Consider the following 17,846-nt stretch of genomic DNA (forward strand, 5'->3'; position numbering starts at 1 on the left):
GGGGTGTGATCACGTGACATGCTCAGAAGGGGCGTGGCTAAACGAGGGGGCGTGGTCACGTGGTTAAGGATGCAGGGGGCGTGGCCACGGGGATGAGGCAATACGAGGGGGCGTGGTCATGTGAAGGGGGCGTGGCTTGATGGAGAGGGGCGTGGTCACGTGGTCAGAGCAGTTGAGGGGCGTGGCCTGGCAGAGGGGGCGTGGCCACAGGCTAGAGCTGAGCCGTGGGGGCCTGGTCAGGTGAGGGGGCGTGGCTGGGGGCGTGGTCACATGACCTGAACAGGTGGGGGGCGTGGCCATAAGGAGGGAGCGTGGTCACATGACCAGACTGGCTGAGGGGGCGTGGCCGGGGGCGTGGTCACATGACCTGTCAACGAGGAGGGGGACGTGACCAGGTGGAGGGGGCGTGGTCACCTGGTATGACCAGGCGAAGGGGGCGTGGCCGGGGGCGTGGTCACATGACCTGATCCCGTGAGGGGGCGTGGCCAGGCGAGGAGGCGTGGTCACATGACCTCATCAGGCAGAGGGGGCGTGGCCAGCCGCAGGTGGAGTGGTCACATGACCTGAACAGGCGGGGGGCTGTGGCCATAAGAAGGGGGGCGTGGTCATGTGACCTGACCAAGCGGAGTGGGCGTGGCAGGGGCGTGACCACGTGACATGATCAGGCGGAGGGGGCGTGGTCAGCCAGGGGTGGTGGTGTCACATGACCTGACAAGGTGGAGTGGGCGTGGCCATTAGGAGGGGGCGTGGTCACAGGGCATGACCGGGCGGAGAGGGCGTGGCCATAAGGACCGGGGGCGTGGTCACATGACCTGACCAGGCAGAGGGGGCGTGGCCAGATGGGGTGGTCACATGACCTGACCAGGCAGAGGGGGCGTGGCCAGATGGGGTGGTCACATGACCTGACAAGGCAGAGGGGGCGTGGCCAGATGGGGTGGTCACATGACCTGACCACGCGGAGCAGGAAGTGGCCAGGTGGAGGGGGCGTGGTCACATGACCCAACCAGGACGGGGGCGTGGTCACCTGGCGTGACCAGGCGAAGTGGGCGTGGCCGGGGGTGGTCACATGACCTAACCAGGCCGAGGGGGCGTGGCCAGCCGCAGGTGGTGTGGTCACATGACCTGACGAGGCAGAGCAGGCGTGGCTAGACCACGCCGGGGGGGAGGGGGGGCTGGTCACGTGACCCGCCCAGGCGGAGGGGGCGTGGCTAACGGCAGGAGGGGGCGTGGCCTCCGCACCCGGAAGCGGCGCCGAGCAGGTCCCGATCCGGTGAGGGCGCCGGGGGGGGGTGGGAGCGGGGACCCTGGGGGGAGGGGGAGGGGAGGGACACCCAGGGCTCCCCCCCCCCCCAAGTCGTACCCCCCTCCCCCCCCCCAATTCCCGAGGAGCTTCCAGCCCCCCCCCCCCGGGCCTGGGTGCGGATCCAGGGGGCAGGACGGGGGGGGGGGGGGTGGGGCCTTCCAGCCTGGTTTCCCTGCATTCCAGCCCTTGGAAATGGGTCATGGAATGAGCAGAGCCCAGTTCAGGGCTCCCAGGGCTCCTTCCAGCTGGATTTCCCTGGAATTCAGCCCTTGGAAGGGATCAAGGAAAGGTTCAGGGCTCCTAGAGCTCCTTCCAAGCTGCTTTCCCTGCATTCCAGCCCTTGGAAATGGGTCATGGAATGAGCAGAGCCCAGTTCAGGGCTCCCAGGGCTCCTTCCAGCTGGATTTCCCTGGAATTCAGCCCTTGGAAGGGATCAAGGAAAGGTTCAGGGCTCCTAGAGCTCCTTCCAAGCTGCTTTCCCTGCATTCCAGCCCTTGGAAATGGGTCATGGAATGAGCAGAGCCCAGTTCAGGGCTCCCAGGGCTCCTTCCGAGCTGGTTTCCCTGGAATTCAGCCCTTGGAAGGGGTCAAGGAAAGTTTTGGGGCTCCTAGAGCTCCTTCCAAGCTGGTTTCCCTGGAATTCAACCCTTGGAAAGGATGTGAGAAGGAAGCAGGGCTCCTTCCCACCTGATTTCCCTGGAATTCAGCCCTTGGAAGGGGTCAAGGAAAGGTTCAGGGCTCCTAGAGCTCCTTCTAAGCTGGTTTCCCTGGAATTCATCCCTTGGAAGGGGCCTGGGAAGGGAGCAGGGCTCCTTCTGACCTGTTTTCCATGGAATTCAGCCCCTTGGAAGGGATCAAGGAAAGATTCAGGGTTCCTAGGGCTCCTTCCAAGCTGCTTTCCCTGCATTCCAGCCCTTGGAAATGGGTCATGGAATGAGCAGAGCCCAGTTCAGGGCTCCCAGGGCTCCTTCCAGCTGGATTTCCCTGGAATTCAGCCCTTGGAAAGGATCTGAGAAGGGAGCAGGGCTCCTTCCAATTGGATTTCCCTGGAATTCAGCTCTTGGAAGGGGTCAAGGAAAGGTTCAGGGCTCCTAGAGCTCCTTCCAAGCTGGTTTCCCTGGAATTCAACCCTTGGAAGGGGTCAAGGAAAGGTTCAGGGCTCCTAGAGCTCCTTCCAAGCTGGTTTCCCTGGAATTCAACCCTTGGAAGGGGTCAAGGAAAGGTTCAGGGCTCCTAGAGCTCCTTCCAAGCTGGTTTCCCTGGAATTCAGCCCTTGGATGAGGTCAAGGAAAGGTTCAGGGCTCCTAGAGCTCCTTCCAAGCTGGTTTCCCTGGAATTCAACCCTTGGAAGGGATCAAGGAAAGGTTCAGGGCTCCTAGAGCTCCTTCCAAGGTGGTTTCCCTGGAATTCAGCCCTTGGATGAGGTCAAGGAAAGGTTCAGGGCTCCTAGAGCTCCTTCCAAGTTGGTTTCCCTGGAATTCAGCCCCTTGGAAGGGGTCAAGGAAAGGTTCAGGGCTCCTAGAGCTCCTTCCAAGCTGGTTTCCCTGGAATTCAGCCCTTGGAGGGGATCAAGGAAAGGTTCAGGGCTCCTAGGGCTCCTTCCAAGCTGGTTTCCCTGGAATTCAACCCTTGGATGAGGTCAAAGAAAGGTTCGGGGCTCCTAGAGCTCCTTCCAAGCTGGTTTCCATCGAGGAGCTTCGGAATCCTCGGGACTTAGCGGGGATGGTTGAGTTTTCCGAGCCTGACGCGGGATCTTCTCCCACGGGCAGGTGAGGAAGGCCAACGCGGAGGAGAGAAGGTGGTGGAGATGTTCTCCTGGGGGCTCCGAGCTCTCTAGGGCCGACGCCGGGATCCGATGGAAGCGGGAGAAGCCGATGAGGAGCTCGGGCTGGGATCCCACCTTCCCCGCGGCTTCCGTCGGACGTCTCCGTCGCTCCCAACGGCGACTCCCCCGCCCCGAACCGGGGCCACCAAGTCTTCTCGGTGGGAATCGGAGGCGGAAAAATAGGTTCCCCGGGGAGCTTCGGCTGCGAGAGTTGGGAAGGTGCCAACGGCCTCTTCCTGGTGGGGAAGCTGAGGACACGGAGCATGACGGAGTCACGGATCAAACGTGAGCTCGGGAGCGCGGTGGGAGAGGTGGAGGGGCTTCCAGCCTTGGGTTGGTGATGGATGGAGGACAGGAGGGTCTGCAGAGGGACCTGGATCCATGGCTGGAGGGCAGGAGGATCTGCAGAGGGGTCTGGATCCATGGCTGGAGGGCAGGAGGATCTGCAGAGGGGTCTGGCTCCATGGCTGGAGGGCAGGAGGATCTGCAGGGGGAGCTGGATCCATGGCTGGAGGGCAGGAGGATCTGCAGAGGGGTCTGGATCCATGGCTGGAGGGCAGGAGGATCTGCAGAGGGATCTGGATCCATGGCTGGAGGGCAGGAGGATCTGCAGAGGGACCTGGATCCACGGCTGGAGGGCAGGAGGGTCTGCAGAGGGATCTGGATCCAGGGCTGGAGGGCAGGAGGGTCTGCAGAGGGAGCTGGATCCATGGCTGGAGGGCAGGAGGATCTGCAGAGGGACCTGGATCCACGGCTGGAGGGCAGGAGGGTCTGCAGAGGGATCTGGATCCATGGCTGGAGGGCAGGAGGATCTGCAGAGGGAGCTGGATCCAGGGCTGGAGGGCAGGAGGGTCTGCAGAGGGATCTGGATCCAGGGCTGGAGGGCAGGAGGGTCTGCAGAGGGATCTGGATCCATGGCTGGAGGGCAGGAGGATCTGCAGAGGGGTCTGGATCCATGGCTGGAGGGCAGGAGGATCTGCAGAGGGATCTGGATCCATGGCTGGAGGGCAGGAGGATCTGCAGAGGGAGCTGGATCCAGGGCTGGAGGGCAGGAGGATCTGCAGAGGGAGCTGGATCCAGGGCTGGAGGGCAGGAGGATCTGCAGAGGGATCTGGATCCATGGCTGGAGGGCAGGAGGGTCTGCAGAGGGATCTGGATCCATGGCTGGAGGGCAGGAGGATCTGCAGGGGGATCTGGATCCCTGGCTGGAGGGCAGGAGGATCTGCAGAGGGATCTGGATCCATGGCTGGAGGGCAGGAGGATCTGCAGAGGGAGCTGGATCCATGGCTGGAGGGCAGGAGGATCTGCAGAGGGATCTGGATCCATGGCTGGAGGGCAGGAGGGTCTGCAGAGGGATCTGGATCCATGGCTGGAGGGCAGGAGGATCTGCAGGGGGATCTGGATCCCTGGCTGGAGGGCAGGAGGATCTGCAGAGGGAGCTGGATCCATGGCTGGAGGGCAGGAGGATCTGCAGAGGGATCTGGATCCATGGCTGGAGGGCAGGAGGATCTGCAGAGGGAGCTGGATCCATGGCTGGAGGGCAGGAGGATCTGCAGAGGGAGCTGGATCCAGGGCTGGAGGGCAGGAGGATCTGCAGAGGGATCTGGATCCATGGCTGGAGGGCAGGAGGATCTGCAGAGGGAGCTGGATCCATGGCTGGAGGGCAGGAGGATCTGCAGAGGGAGCTGGATCCATGGCTGGAGGGCAGGAGGATCTGCAGGGGGATCTGGGCTGGATCCATGGGCTGAGACCAACGGGATGAGGTTCAAGCGTTGGGTCCTGCTCTTGGATCTCAACCCCGAGCAGCTCCAGGCTTGGGGAGGAGCAGCTGGAAGGTCCCTGGAGGAGAAGGACCTCCAAGGTTGGTTGAACAGGAGCCAGCAGGGGCCCAGGGGGCCAAGAAGGCCAAGGGCATCTTAGCTTGGAGGAGAAACGACGTGGCCAGCAGGTCAGGGAGGGGATTTATGGACTCGGTGAGGCCACATCTCAAATCTGGGGTCAGTTTTGGGTTCCTCGCCCCAAGAAGGACCTTGAGGGGCTGGAGCGAGTGCAGAGAAGAGCAACGAAGCTGGGGAAGGGGCTGGAGACCACGAGGAGCGTGTGAGGAACCAGGTTGGATGGAGCTTGGAGCTACTGGTCCAGCAGGAGGTGGGACTGGATGGACGTTGAGGTCCCTTCCCACCCAACCCAGGATCCTGTGAGAAGGGCTGAGGCCCCGTTGGCCCCGAGATGCTCCACGGGCTCTTTGCCAAGTGCCTGCAGGCATCGGGCCTGAAACTAATTAACCTCGTTAGCTCGAAGGACCTAATGAGAGAGACGTGGCTTCGTTACCCGGCTCTCTCAGAGCAGGGGCGCTGGCTCTTGGGTGTCCCTGAGGGCTCCGTTGTCCTCATTCCTCAAGGTTCTCCTCCATCCTCGTCCCTCAAGGTTCTCCTCCATCCCCAGAGTTCTCCACCATCCTCATCCCTTGAGGTTCTTCACCTTGAGGGACGAGGATGGAGGAGAACCTTGAGGGACGAGGATGGAGGGGAACCTTGAGGGACGGGGATGGAGGAGAACCTTGAGGGACGGGGATGGAGGAGAACCTTGAGGGCTGAGGATGGAGGGGAACCTTGAGGGCTGAGGATGGAGGAGAACCTTGAGGGACGAGGATGGAGGAGAACCTTGAGGGACGGGGATGGAGGAGAACCTTGAGGGCTGAGGATGCACAACGGACGCTGTTTTCCATCTCCAGGAGATGCTCAGGGCGTGGAGAACCTCCTCAACTTGCTTTTCTCGCTCAGGGCTGGCTACCACCTTGATGGACGCCACCACGGACAAGGACCCGCTGGTCCAGGAGCAGATCTACAAGGCCTTGTGCCACCTGGGGGAGTCGGAGCCCGAGGAGATCCTCAACGCCTGCGATGAGTATCTGCGGCAGCACGACAAGGTAGGAGGTTCGCCAGGGCCATCCCCGAAGGTCTCCAGGGTGAGAAACGGTTCCTGAGACCCTTGGGTTGGGTGGAGGGACCTCTGGGTTGGGTGGAGAGACCCTTGGGTTGGGTGGAGAGACCTTTGGGTTGGGTGGAGAGACCTTTGGGTTGGCTGGAGGGACCTCTGGGTTGGCTGGAGGGACCTCTGGGTTGGCTGGAGGGACCTCTGGGTTGGCTGGAGGGACCTCTGGGTTGGCTGGAGGGACCTCTGGGTTGGCTGGAGGGACCTCTGGGTTGGCTGGAGGGACCTCTGGGTTGGCTGGAGGGACCTCTGGGTTGGCTGGAGGGACCTCTGGGTTGGCTGGAGGGACCTCTGGGTTGGCTGGAGGGACCTCTGGGTTGGCTGGAGGGACCTCTGGGTTGGCTGGAGGGACCTCTGGGTTGGCTGGAGGGACCTTTGGGTTGGCTGGAGGGACCTTTGGGTTGGCTGGAGGGACCTTCGGGTTGGCCGGAGGGACCCTTGGGTTGGCTGGAGGGACCTCTGGGTTTCCTGGAGACCTTGGTGGAGACCTTGGTGACCCTCCACGTTCTCCTTGGTGCTTGCAGCTGGGCTACCCTCACCGCGTCATCATCCTCAAGGCGATGGAGACGATCGTGAGGAGCAACATCTCCCTCCTGGACAAGAGCATGGCCAAGGTGGTCATCTTCCTGGCCTCCCACGAGATGACCAAGTCCAAGGTAGGACCCGAAACCTTCTCCTGATGCTCTCGGGCCTCCTGCTTGAGTCGGGGCTGCTCGGGTGCCCTCGGAGCCGGTGGGATGGAGGTCGGATGGTGGTGGGAACAGCCGACGGGGTCGGGTTCTTCTGGGAGGAGATGAAGATGAAGCCGGTGGGTCCTCGCGAGGCTCTTGGTGCCCACCGTGACGTGGGTCCCACCTCCATCCGTCCCAGGAGATGATCAGGGACTGGCAGCAGGCGGCCAGCGACGTCCTGGTGGCCGTTGGCCAACGCTTCATCAACAAGGTGATGGAGGAAGTTCTCAGCAAGTTCCAACCGGGGATCCTGCCCCATTTCTTCGTCGTCCAGACCTTCGCCAACCTCTCCGTGGCCAACGGTGAGTCGGGACGGGCCCTGGAGGTGGGATGGGGGGTGGAGGTGGACGTTGAGGTGGAACCCGAGCGGTTCTTCGAGTCAGGAACCCACCAGACTCGCTGGGACGATGGAATCGTGGAGGTTGGAGAAGATGGTTAAGGTCGCCGAGTCCAACCTTCCCACCGGCTCTTCCAAGCTCGGTTCGGTCCTAACGAGGACCTCAACGGCTCCCACCATGAGGCTGGTGGGACCCAGAGTAGCTCCCAGCTCAATCGGTGGTTTCAATCCAGGCTGGAAGGGGGAGGAGAAGCTCAACGGGAGCCACCGACGTGAGCTCCAAGCCCAGAAGCCACCTGGGCTGCCTCCGACGTTGAGGGAGCAGCAGGTAGAGAGAAGGTTGTCCCCTTCTTCTCTGCTCTGGTGAGACCCAACGTGGGGTTCTCCGTCCGGTTCTGGAGTCCTCGGAGCAGGAAGGACCTGGAGCTGGTGGAGCGAGGCCAGAGGAGGCCACGGAGATGATGCGAGGGCTGGAGAACCTCCTGGAGGAGGAGGCCAGGCTGAGAGAGTTGGGGTTGTCCAGCCTGGAGAAGGTTGGCTGCTCCATCTTTGGAGGGGGTTCAAGGCCACGTTGGATGGAGCTTGGAGCCCCTGATCCCGCGGGAGGTGTCCCTGCTCATGGTTGGAGCTTGATGGGCTTGGAGGTCCCTTCCAACCCAACCTATTCCATGATTCTCCGATTCGATGAGGCTCGGAGAACTCCCCGTTGGGCTCTTTTCTCCTCGAAGGGACCCGGTTTCCAAGTGATTCTTCTAGGATGGAGCTTCTGACGGGTCCGGCTGGGGAAAGATCTGCTGATCCCCACCTTCTGGACGTGGTCGTGACCTCCAAGGGCTTGGAGGAGCGAGGTCGTCCACCCGGCCCTTCAACCCCTCCAGGGATGGGGACTCAACCCCCTCCCTGGTGCCTCCACCAGGGCCTCGTGACCCTTTCCGTGAAGAAGTTCTTCCTGATGTCCAGCCTGGTGGAGCTTGAGGTGGTTCCACCTCGTTGTGTCCCCTGGGAGAAGAGCCCAGCTCCCTCCTCTCCACAAGCTCCTCTCAGGGAGTTGGAGAGAGCAATGAGGTCTCCCCTCAGCCTCCTCTTCTCCAGGCTGAAGGTTCCTCACATGCTCCTCGTGGTCTCCAGCCCCTTCCCCAGCTTCGTTGCTCTTCTCTGCACTCGCTCCAGCCCCTCAAGGTCCTTCTTGGGGCGAGGAACCCAAAACTGACCCCAGATTTGAGATGTGGCCTCACCGAGTCCATAAATCCCCTCCCTGACCTGCTGGCCACGCCGGGGCTGCTCCAAGCCAAGATGCCCTTGGCCTTCTTGGCCCCCTGGGCCCCTGCTGGCTCCTGTTCAACCAACCCCCCCAGGTCCTTCTCCTCCAGGGACCTTTCCAGCTGCTCCTCCCCAAGCCTGGAGCTGCTCGGGGTTGAGATCCAAGAGCAGGACGCGCCCTTTGGCCTCATTAACCCTCATCCCACGGATCCAACCTGCCCAGATCCCTTTGGAGAACCTCAAACCCCTCCAGGAGATCCACAAACCCCCAGCTGGAGAGGTCACCGAGAAGAACTGCCCCAACCCCTCCATCCCCTCAACTTGGGGACCCTTCACTGTGTCCAGCGGGGTCCAGGTGGCCTCATCCTGGTGGCCCCCAAACTCCACCTGCCCCCCAAGTTCTGGTGTCCCCATCTTGGTGTCCTCATCGGGGTGTCCCCCCAACCCTGTCTGCCCCCCAAGTTCTGGTGTCCCCATCTAGGTGTCCCCATCTTGGTGTCCTCATCCCAGTTGTCCCCATCCTGGTGCCCCCATCTGGTTGTCCCCATCCTGGTGGCCCCCCAGCCTTTTCTGCACCCCAAACCCTGGTGTCCCCATCAAGATGTCCTCATCTTGGGGTCCCCATCCTGGTTATCCCTATCCTGGTGTCTCCATCTTGGTGTCCTCATCTTGGGGTCCCCATCTTGAGGTCCCCATCCTGGTGTCCCCATCGTTATGTCCTCATCCTGGTATCCCCATTCTCTTGTCCCCATCTTGGTGTCCCTATCTTAGTGTCCCCGTCCTTGGTGTCCCCAACCTGGTGTCCCCAACCTGGTGTCCCCATCCTTGATGTCCCCATCTTGGTGTCTTCATCTTGGTGTCTCCATCCTTGGTGTCTCCATCCTTGGTGTCCCCAACCTGGTGTCCTCATCCTGGTATCCTCATCTTGGTGTCCCCATCTTGGTGTCCCCATCCTGGTGTCCCCATCCTCATGTCCCCAACCCGGTGTCCCCAACCTGCTGTCCCTATCTTGGTGTCCCCATCCTGGTGTTCCCATCGTGGTGTCCTCAACCTGGTGTCCTCATCCTGGGGTCCCCCCAAGCCTGTCTGCACCCCAAATCCTGGTGTCCCCATCTTGGTGTCCCCATCTTGGTGTCCCTATCCTGCTGTCCCCATCCTGATGTCCCCAACCTGGTGTCCTCATCCTGATATCCTCATACTCATGTCCCCATCTTGGTGTCCCCATCCTGATATCCCCAACCTGGTGTCCTCATCCTGGTATCCTCATCCTCACGTCCCCATCTTGGAGTCCCCATCCTGGTGTCCCCATCCTGGTGTCCTCATCCTGGTATCCTCATCCTGATGTCCCCATCCTGATGTCCCCATCTTGGTGCCCCCATCTTGGTGTCCCCATCCTCATGTCCCCAACCTGGTGTCCTCATCCTGGTATCCTCATCTTGGTGTCCTCATCTTGGTGTCCTCATCTTGGTGTCCCCATCCTCGTGTCCCCATCCTCGTGTCCCCAACCTGGTGTCCTCATCCTGGTGTCCTCATCCTGGTATCCTCTTCCTCATGTCCCCATCTTGGTGTCCTCATCCTCATGTCCCCATCCTGGTGTCCCCGTCCTGGTGTCCCCGTCCTGGTGTCCCCGTCCTGGTGTCCACAACCTGGTGTCCTCATCCTGGTGTCCTCATCTTGGTGTCCCCATCCTCATGTCCCCAACCTGCTGTCCCCAACCTGCTGTCCCCAACCTGGTGTCCCCAACCTGGTGTCCCCATCCTGGTGTCCCCATCCCCATCCCACCAGCTCCACCACGACGGACGAGAACACTGTCACCGCTTTATTGGTGCCGGCGTTGACGTGGTTGGCGGCGGCGACGCGGTTGGTGGCGTCGACGTGGTTGGCGGCGTTGGGTGGTTGGTGGCTTTGACATGGTTGATGATGTTGAGGTGGTTGATGATGTTGAGGTGGTTGATGATGTTGAGGTGGTTGATGATGTTGATGCAGTTGATGATGTTGACGTGGTTGATGATGTTGATGCAGTTGATGATGTTGAGGTGGTTGATGATGTTGAGGTGGTTGATGATGTTGAGGTGGTTGATGATGTTGAGGTGGTTGATGATGTTGATGCGGTTGATGATGTTGATGCAGTTGATGATGTTGATGCAGTTGATGATGTTGATGCAGTTGATGATGTTGATGCAGTTGATGATGTTGATGCAGTTGATGATGTTGATGCGGTTGATGATGTTGATGCAGTTGATGATGTTGAGGTGGTTGGTGGAGTTGACCTGATTGGTGGAGTTGACCTGATTGGTGGAGTTGACCTAATTGGTGGAGTTGACCTGGTTTATGGAGTTGACCTGGTTGCTGTGGATGCTTGATGGAGGTCCTGGTGTTGCTGGAGCCCCCCCCAAGCGCCCTCACCAGCGGAACAGGGGTTGTCCGTCCTCCCTCGCCAGCTCCTGGAGGCACTCGAGGAGCAGCAGCGCGTCGGCCCTGGCCGCCGCCGGCACCGTCTCGGCCACCACCTTCCTCAGCTCGGCCACGTTTTGGTGGCCGTCCGGGAGGGCCGACGGGGGGAGGATCCCGTAGGCGTTGACCAAGGCTTCGGTGAAGGCCGCGTGAGCCGCGGGGCTGTAGCCCAAGGTCCGCAGGCGCCCCAGCACGGCCACGTAGCGCCCGGCCGCCGCCGCGCAACGCTGCTCCTCGAAGCCGCCCGGCCCCGCCGCCAGCGCCGTCTGCGGGAGGTGGAACACGAGAGTCACGGACTCCCCAGGTTGGAGAAGACCCAGCGGGTCAGCGAGTCCAACCAGCCCCGTCAACCACTAAATCACGTCCCTCAGCGCCGCGTCCACCCGTCTTCTAAACATCTTCAGGGATGGGGACTCAACCCCCTCCCGGGTGCCTCCACCAGGGCCCCAGGAACCTTTCCGAGAAGTTCTCCCTGATGTCCAGCCTGGTGCAGCTTGAGGTGGTTCCACCTCGTTGTGTCCCTTGGGAGAAGAGCCCAGCTCCCTCCTCTCCACAAGCTCCTCTCAGGGAGTTGCAGAGAGCAATGAGGTCTCCCCTCAGCCTCCTCTTCTCCAGGCTGAACCCCCCCAGGTTCCTCACAGGCTCCTCGTGGTCTCCAGCCCCTTCCCCAGCTTCGTTGCTCTTCTCTGCACTCGCTCCAGCCCCTCAAGGTCCTTCTTGGGGCGAGGAACCCAAAACTGACCCCAGATTTGAGATGTGGCCTCACCGAGTCCATAAATCCCCTCCCTGACCTGCTGGCCACGCCGGGGCTGCTCCAAGCCAAGATGCCCTCAGCCTTCTTGGCCCCCTGGGCCCCTGCTGGCTCCTGTTCAACCAACCTTGGAGGTCCTTCTCCTCCAGGGACCTTCCAGCTGCTCTTCCCCACCCCTGGAGCTGCTCGGGGTTGGTGACACCCAAGAGCAGGACGCGCCCTTTGGCCTCGTTAACCCTCATCCCGTTGGTCTCAGCCCGTGGATCCAACCTGCTCAGATCCCTCTGGAGAACCTCCAACCCCTCCAGCAGATCCAAACCTCCTCTCAGCTTAGAGTCATCTCCAAACTTGCTAAGGATGAAGCCAACACCTTCATCCAGGTCATCGATGAAGACCTTGACCAGGGCTGGAGCCACCACTGAGCCCTGGGGACACCCCTTGTCCCTCCAGCTGGAGTCAACTCCATCTCCCACCACCCTCTGGGCCCTCCATCCAACCAGTTCTCCACCCAGGAGCTCTTCTCCTCTCCAGCCCGAGGTGACAGTTCCTGGAGCAGAATCCTCTGAGAACCTGTCTCAAAAGCTTCCCTGATGAGATGACACAGGCTCAGACCCACCACGAGCCCCCATGGGGTTCCACCAAGCTCACCGTGATGATCTTCTCAGGGAGGTTGGCCACGGTGAAGCCGTAGAAGCGGGTGCGGTCGGGGAAGACGTTGGCCAGGATGCGGCGGTCCAGTTGGTAGGCGATCTCGCCCACCAGCTGCTCCCACATGGGCTGGTGGGATCCAGATCCCACATGATCTGGGAACGGGGGACCGGTGAGACCTGCCCAGGCCACCCGAGGTCCTCAGGTGGCCCCCGGGCACGGTGGGGATGGGGATGAAGGTGGGGGTGGAGGAGGAGGAGGAGGAGGAGGAGGAGGAGGAGGAGGAGGAGGAGGAGGAGGAGGAGGAGGAGGAGGAGGAGGAGGAGGAGGAGAAGGAGATGGAGGAGGAGGAGGAGGAGGTGGAGGAGGAGGAGAAGGAGAAAGGAGATGGAGAAGGAGAAGGAGAAAGGAGAAGGAGAAGGAGAAGAAGGAGATGAAAGTGTAGGTGGAAATGGAGAAGGAGGAGAAGGAGAAGGAGAAGAAGGAGGAGAAGGAGGAGGAGAAGGAGAAGGAGAAGGAGAAGGAGAAGGAGAAGGAGAAGGAGAAAGGAGAAGGAGAAAGGAGAAAGGAGGAGGAGAAGGAGAAGTAGGGGATGAAAGTCTAGGTGGAAATGGAGAAGGAGGAGAAGGAGAAGGAGAAGAGATGGAGATGGAGATGGAGAAGGAGAAAGGAGGAGGAGAAGGAGAAGGAGATGGAGAAGGAGGAGGAGGAGGAGGAGGAGAAGGAGAAGGAGAAGAGATGGAGATGGAGATGGAGAAGGAGAAGAGAAGGAGAAGGAGATGGAGAAGGAGGAGGAGGAGAAGGAGAAGGAGAAGGAGATGGAGAAGGAGGAGGAGGAGGAGAAGGAGAAGGAGAAGAGATGGAGATGAAGATGGAGAAGGAGAAGAGAAGGAGAAGGAGATGGAGAAGGAGATGGAGAAGGAGGAGGAGGAGGAGGAGGAGGAGGAGGAGGAGGAGGAGGAGGAGGAGGAGGAGGAGGAGAAGGAGAAGAGATGGAGATGGAGGTGGAGAAGGGATGAAAGTGTAGATGGAAATAGAGATGGAGAAGGAGGAGGTGGAGAAGGAGATGGGGATGGGGATGGAGATGGGGATGGGGATGGGGATGGGGATGGGGATGGAGATGGAGATGGAGATGGAGATGGAGATGGGGATGGAGATGGGGATGGGGATGGGGATGGAGATGGAGATGGAGATGGAGATGGAGGTGGAGATGGAGGTGGAGATGGAGATGGACATGGAGGTGGAGATGGAGGTGGAGACGGAGATGGAGATGAGGACGGGATGGGAACAGCCCCCCTCACCTGTGATGGTTCCACGGCCCAAGGTGCCCCTCGCCCCTCCCTGACCACCTCCCGATGTCCACCCGCCGCGGCCCCGGAAGGCCCGGGGTGTCCCACGGGGGCAAGATCCCGGGAAGCCCCACGTGGTCCACCAAGCGCAGCCCCCACCAAGCCCTCACCTCTGGGCGTGGAGGCCACCACGGGCTCCCAGCCGGTGGCCAGCCGGTGGGCGTCCCGGGCCAGCGGCCGCCTCTCCGCTGGGTCCGCGGGGCCCGCGGTGGGATGGATGGAGGACGGGATGGACTCAGCTCCTGGTCCTCGGAGGTCCGAGAGGGGCAGGCTGCCCGGGGTGGCCTCCGGTGGGGTGGACTCCGGAGGAGGAGGTGGAGGAGGAGGCTGGTGGCCCACGGAGGTGAAGCGGTCAACGGGGCAGGAGATGCGGTGGAGCTCAGGGTGGACAACAGGGAACCTCGGGAACGCTGCAAGGAGGAGGTGGAGAAGCTGTTATGGAGGCGTGGTGGGACCAGTAATGGTGCTGGAAGCACTGGAGGGACTGGGGTGGGGTGGGGTGGAGATGGAGATGATAGGGATGGAGATGGAGATGATGGAGATGATGGGATGGAGATGATGGAGATGGAGATGAGATGATGGAGATGGAGATGGAGATGAGGAAGGGATGGGGATGATGGAGATGATGGAGATGGAGATGGAGATGAGGAAGGGATGGGGATGGAGATGGAGATGATGGAGATGATGGAGATGGAGGAGATGGAGATGGAGATGGAGATGGAGATGGGGATGGAGATGGGGATGGGGATGGAGATGGGATGGAGATGGAGATGGAGATAGAGATGGGGATGGGGATGGGGATGGAGATGGAGATGATGGAGATGATGGAGATGATGGAGATGATGGAGATGGAGATGAGGAAGGGATGGGGATGGAGATGGAGATGATGGAGATGATGGAGATGATGGAGATGGAGATGGGGATGGAGATGGAGATGGAGATGGAGATGGAGATGATGGAGATAGAGATGAGGATGGGATGGAGATGAGGATGGGATGGAGATGAGGATGGGATGGAGATACGCTCAGCCCACCCCCCCACCCCAGTACTTCTGTTCCCGGGTGGGAGCAGGATCCCGGAGCTGATGTCGGTGCCGCCCGTCACCGTGCTGGACGTCGTCTGCTGCATCGGGGGGACCCGAAAGCGGGAGCCGCGCTCCAGGGCCTGCAAACCGGAGTCCGGGCTGATGGCTGCGCGAGAAGGAGGACAATTGCCACCACGGCACCACCGCGGAATCCAGAGAAACCCTTTGGGTTGGAAGGGACCTCGAAGATCATCCAGTTCCACCTCCTGGATGAGCAGGGACACCTCCCGCTGGATCAGGGGCTCCAAGCCCCATCCAACGTGGCCTTCAACCCCTCCAGGGGTGGGATCTGGGGGTTCTGGTTGACACCAAGTTGTGATCATGGAACCGTGAGATGGTTTGGGTTGGAAGGGACCTCAAAACCCATCCAGTTCCACCTCCTGGATGAGCAGGGCCACCTCCCGCTGGATCAGGGGCTCCAAGCTCCATCCAACGTGGCCTTCAACACCTCCAGGGGTGGGATCTGGGGGTTCTGCTTGACACCAGGTGAGAATCATGGAACCATGAGATGGTTTGGGTTGGAAGGGACCTCCAAGTCCATCCAGTTCCACCTCCTGGATGGGCAGGGCCACCTCCCGCTGGATCAGGGGCTCCAAGCCCCATCCAACGTGGCCTTCAACCCCTCCAGGGATGGAGCAGCCACAGCTTCTCTGGACAACCTCTTCCAGGTCCTCCCCACCCTCCTGGTGAGGAAGTTCCTTCCTCACATCTCACCTCAATCAACTCAAACCCCTTCCCCTCCTCCTGTCCCATCCCACCTTGACCAAGAGAACTTCCCCAGCTCCCCTGGAGCCCCTTTCCCTACTGGAAGCAGCTCGAAGGTCTCCCCGGAGCCTTCTCCAGGCTGGAGAACCTCAACGCTGGGCTGGGAGGTTCCTACCTGGGACGTAGAAGGCGAAGGGTCCCAGGCTGGAGCCCTGCGAGGGGTTTCTGTGCCCCCGGGCGCGTTGCTCCTCCATCAGCTGCCCCACCATGCAGATGAGCTCCTCGTTCTCCATCAGCAGCGCCTGGATCCCGCGTCGCAGTTGGTCGTAGCAGGTGAGGACGGTGGCCGCCGCGCCCGTCGGGTGGCCCCGGGGGTCCATGGTGGCCCCGAAACCCCCTCGAGGTCACACCAACGTCTACCCAAGGGCAAGACCGAGGGAGCTTTTGGGGAGGCAGCTGGTCGCCACGGGACACCGGGAGCTACCTGGGTGGCCCCAAGGGTGGCTGCCGGGAGAGGTCACAGAGGGACCTTCCACCTCGGCGTCGGCCACGGGGATGGAGGGGAGGAGGATCTGCTGGGGGAGCTGGGTCCATGGCTGGAGGGCAGGAGGATCTGCTGGGGGAGCTGGGTCCATGGCTGGAGGGCAGGAGGATCTGCAGGGGGATCTGGATCCATGGCTGGAGGGCAGGAGGATCTGCAGAGGGGTCTGGATCCATGGCTGGAGGGCAGGAGGATCTGCAGGGGGATCTGGATCCATGGCTGGAGGGCAGGAGGATTTGCAGGGGGATCTGGATCCATGGCTGGAGGGCAGGAGGATCTGCAGGGGGATCTGGATCCATGGCTGGAGGGCAGGAGGATCTGCAGAGGGACCTGGATCCATGGCTGGAGGGCAGGAGGATCTGCAGAGGGAGCTGGATCCATGGCTGGAGGGCAGGAGGATCTGCAGAGGGATCTGGATCCATGGCTGGAGAGTGAGAAGGACCTACAGAGGTCCTGGAAGCATCTTCCAAAGAGTTTGTACCACTGTGGCTGCTGACACAAGGGTTTGGGTTGGAAGGGACCTCCAAGCCCATCCAGTTCCACCTCCTGCCATGGGCAGGGACACCTCCCGCTGGATCAGGGGCTCCAAGCTCCATCCAACGTGGCCTTGACCCCCTCCAGGGATCCCACTAGGACCCAGCGTCTCCGCAGCCCCCGAGGGGTCTCGCACTAGGACCCAGCGTCTCCGCAGCCCCCGCGGGGTCTCGCACTAGGACCCAGCGGTTCCGCAGCCCCCGCGGGGTCTCGCACTAGGACCCAGCGTCTTCGCAGCCCCCGCGGGGTCTCGCATTAGGACCCAGCGTCTCCGCAGCCCCCGCGGGGTCTCGCACTAGGACCCAGCGTCTCCGCAGCCCCCGAGGGGTCTCGCACTAGGACCCAGCGGCCCCCGCAGCCCCCGAGGGGTCTCGCACTAGGACCCAGCGTCTCCGCAGCCCCCGAGGGGTCTCGCACTAGGACCCAGCGGCCCCCGCAGCCCCACAATTAATGACTTTTCGCTCTAACAAGAAAACAATCGCCTAGCTTTAAGTTTTGAGCGATTAGTCAGCTCGAGATAAGCTCCAAGAAGGGGCCTAACGCTTAAGGGCTGAAGAGAATAGCAGGAATTTAGCTGAAACAGCGGACACGTCAAGAATTCTGTGATTCTAAGAGCAGAGTAGGAGCTGCTCGCACTTAAAAACCACACAGGGTCACAATTGTTTAACTAAAGCAACATATTTCTATGAGCCTTTATGTAGGAAAGGGCCTGTTGCTAGGTGATTCCTTATCAGCAAGATAAGTTATCCGGAACTGCGATAAGAGCGGAAAATAACACTGAGAAGAATGCAGGAACCTGGAGGCTGGAGTTGAAGAATCCAAGAACCTGGAGGCTGAATTTAAAGGGAGTTAATTGGTTTTATCCCTGAGAAGACACTGAACAGGCACAACCAGGAGGAGCCTCTTCTCAAACTCGTTATATTAAGAAGAGGGAAATGTTATGACTATCTATAGGCAGGTTTTTTTTGAATGTTATGAACATGTAACGCTTTAGAAAGCCGAGACAAGCTCCCACGATGAGCAAGCACGTTGTTGTTTGGAGAAATAATTCCCTCGTGAGTCTCAGCACCGAATAAACAAACCTGCTTTATAATTGCTTGAATTACAGACTCATGATTCCGAGTGTCTCTAGGACCCAGCGGTGCCGCGGCCGCCGCCTCGCACTAGGACCCAGCGGCGCCGCGGCCGCCCGCTCGCACTAGGACCCAGCGGCGCCGCAGCCCCCGAGGGGGCGTGGCTTGAGGCAGGGCCCCATTCATAGGCTCCTTCCCCGTTCGTCCCGCCTCCAAGGGCTCTGAATGGCTCATACACCCTTAGCCCCGCCCCCTCG

The 17,846-nt window shown here is 60.8% G+C and overlaps 2 protein-coding genes across 2 annotated transcripts; one reads left to right on the forward strand and one right to left on the reverse strand.

The window, feature by feature from the left end:
* Positions 1–1,214: 1,214 nt before the first annotated feature.
* LOC138734448 (maestro heat-like repeat-containing protein family member 1) lies at positions 1,215–14,806 on the forward strand. Its single transcript, XM_069882095.1, has 6 exons — positions 1,215–1,270; positions 3,073–3,413; positions 5,912–6,057; positions 6,647–6,778; positions 6,993–7,155; positions 14,724–14,806. Exons 2-6 carry the CDS (start codon positions 3,392–3,394, stop codon positions 14,735–14,737), a joined length of 477 nt encoding a protein of 158 aa, XP_069738196.1. The 5' UTR covers positions 1,215–1,270; positions 3,073–3,391; the 3' UTR covers positions 14,738–14,806.
* On the reverse strand, positions 10,829–12,429 carry LOC138734431 (speriolin-like). The gene is made up of 2 exons (XM_069882044.1): positions 12,304–12,429; positions 10,829–11,170 (listed from the first exon to the last, which is right to left on the reverse strand). The coding sequence occupies exons 1-2, from the start codon at positions 12,427–12,429 to the stop codon at positions 10,853–10,855; spliced, it is 444 nt and encodes a 147-aa protein (XP_069738145.1). The 3' UTR covers positions 10,829–10,852.
* Positions 14,807–17,846: the final 3,040 nt, after the last annotated feature.

Source organism: Phaenicophaeus curvirostris, unplaced genomic scaffold (assembly GCF_032191515.1).
Source record: "Phaenicophaeus curvirostris isolate KB17595 unplaced genomic scaffold, BPBGC_Pcur_1.0 scaffold_75, whole genome shotgun sequence".
Taxonomy (NCBI): Eukaryota; Metazoa; Chordata; class Aves; order Cuculiformes; family Cuculidae; genus Phaenicophaeus; species Phaenicophaeus curvirostris.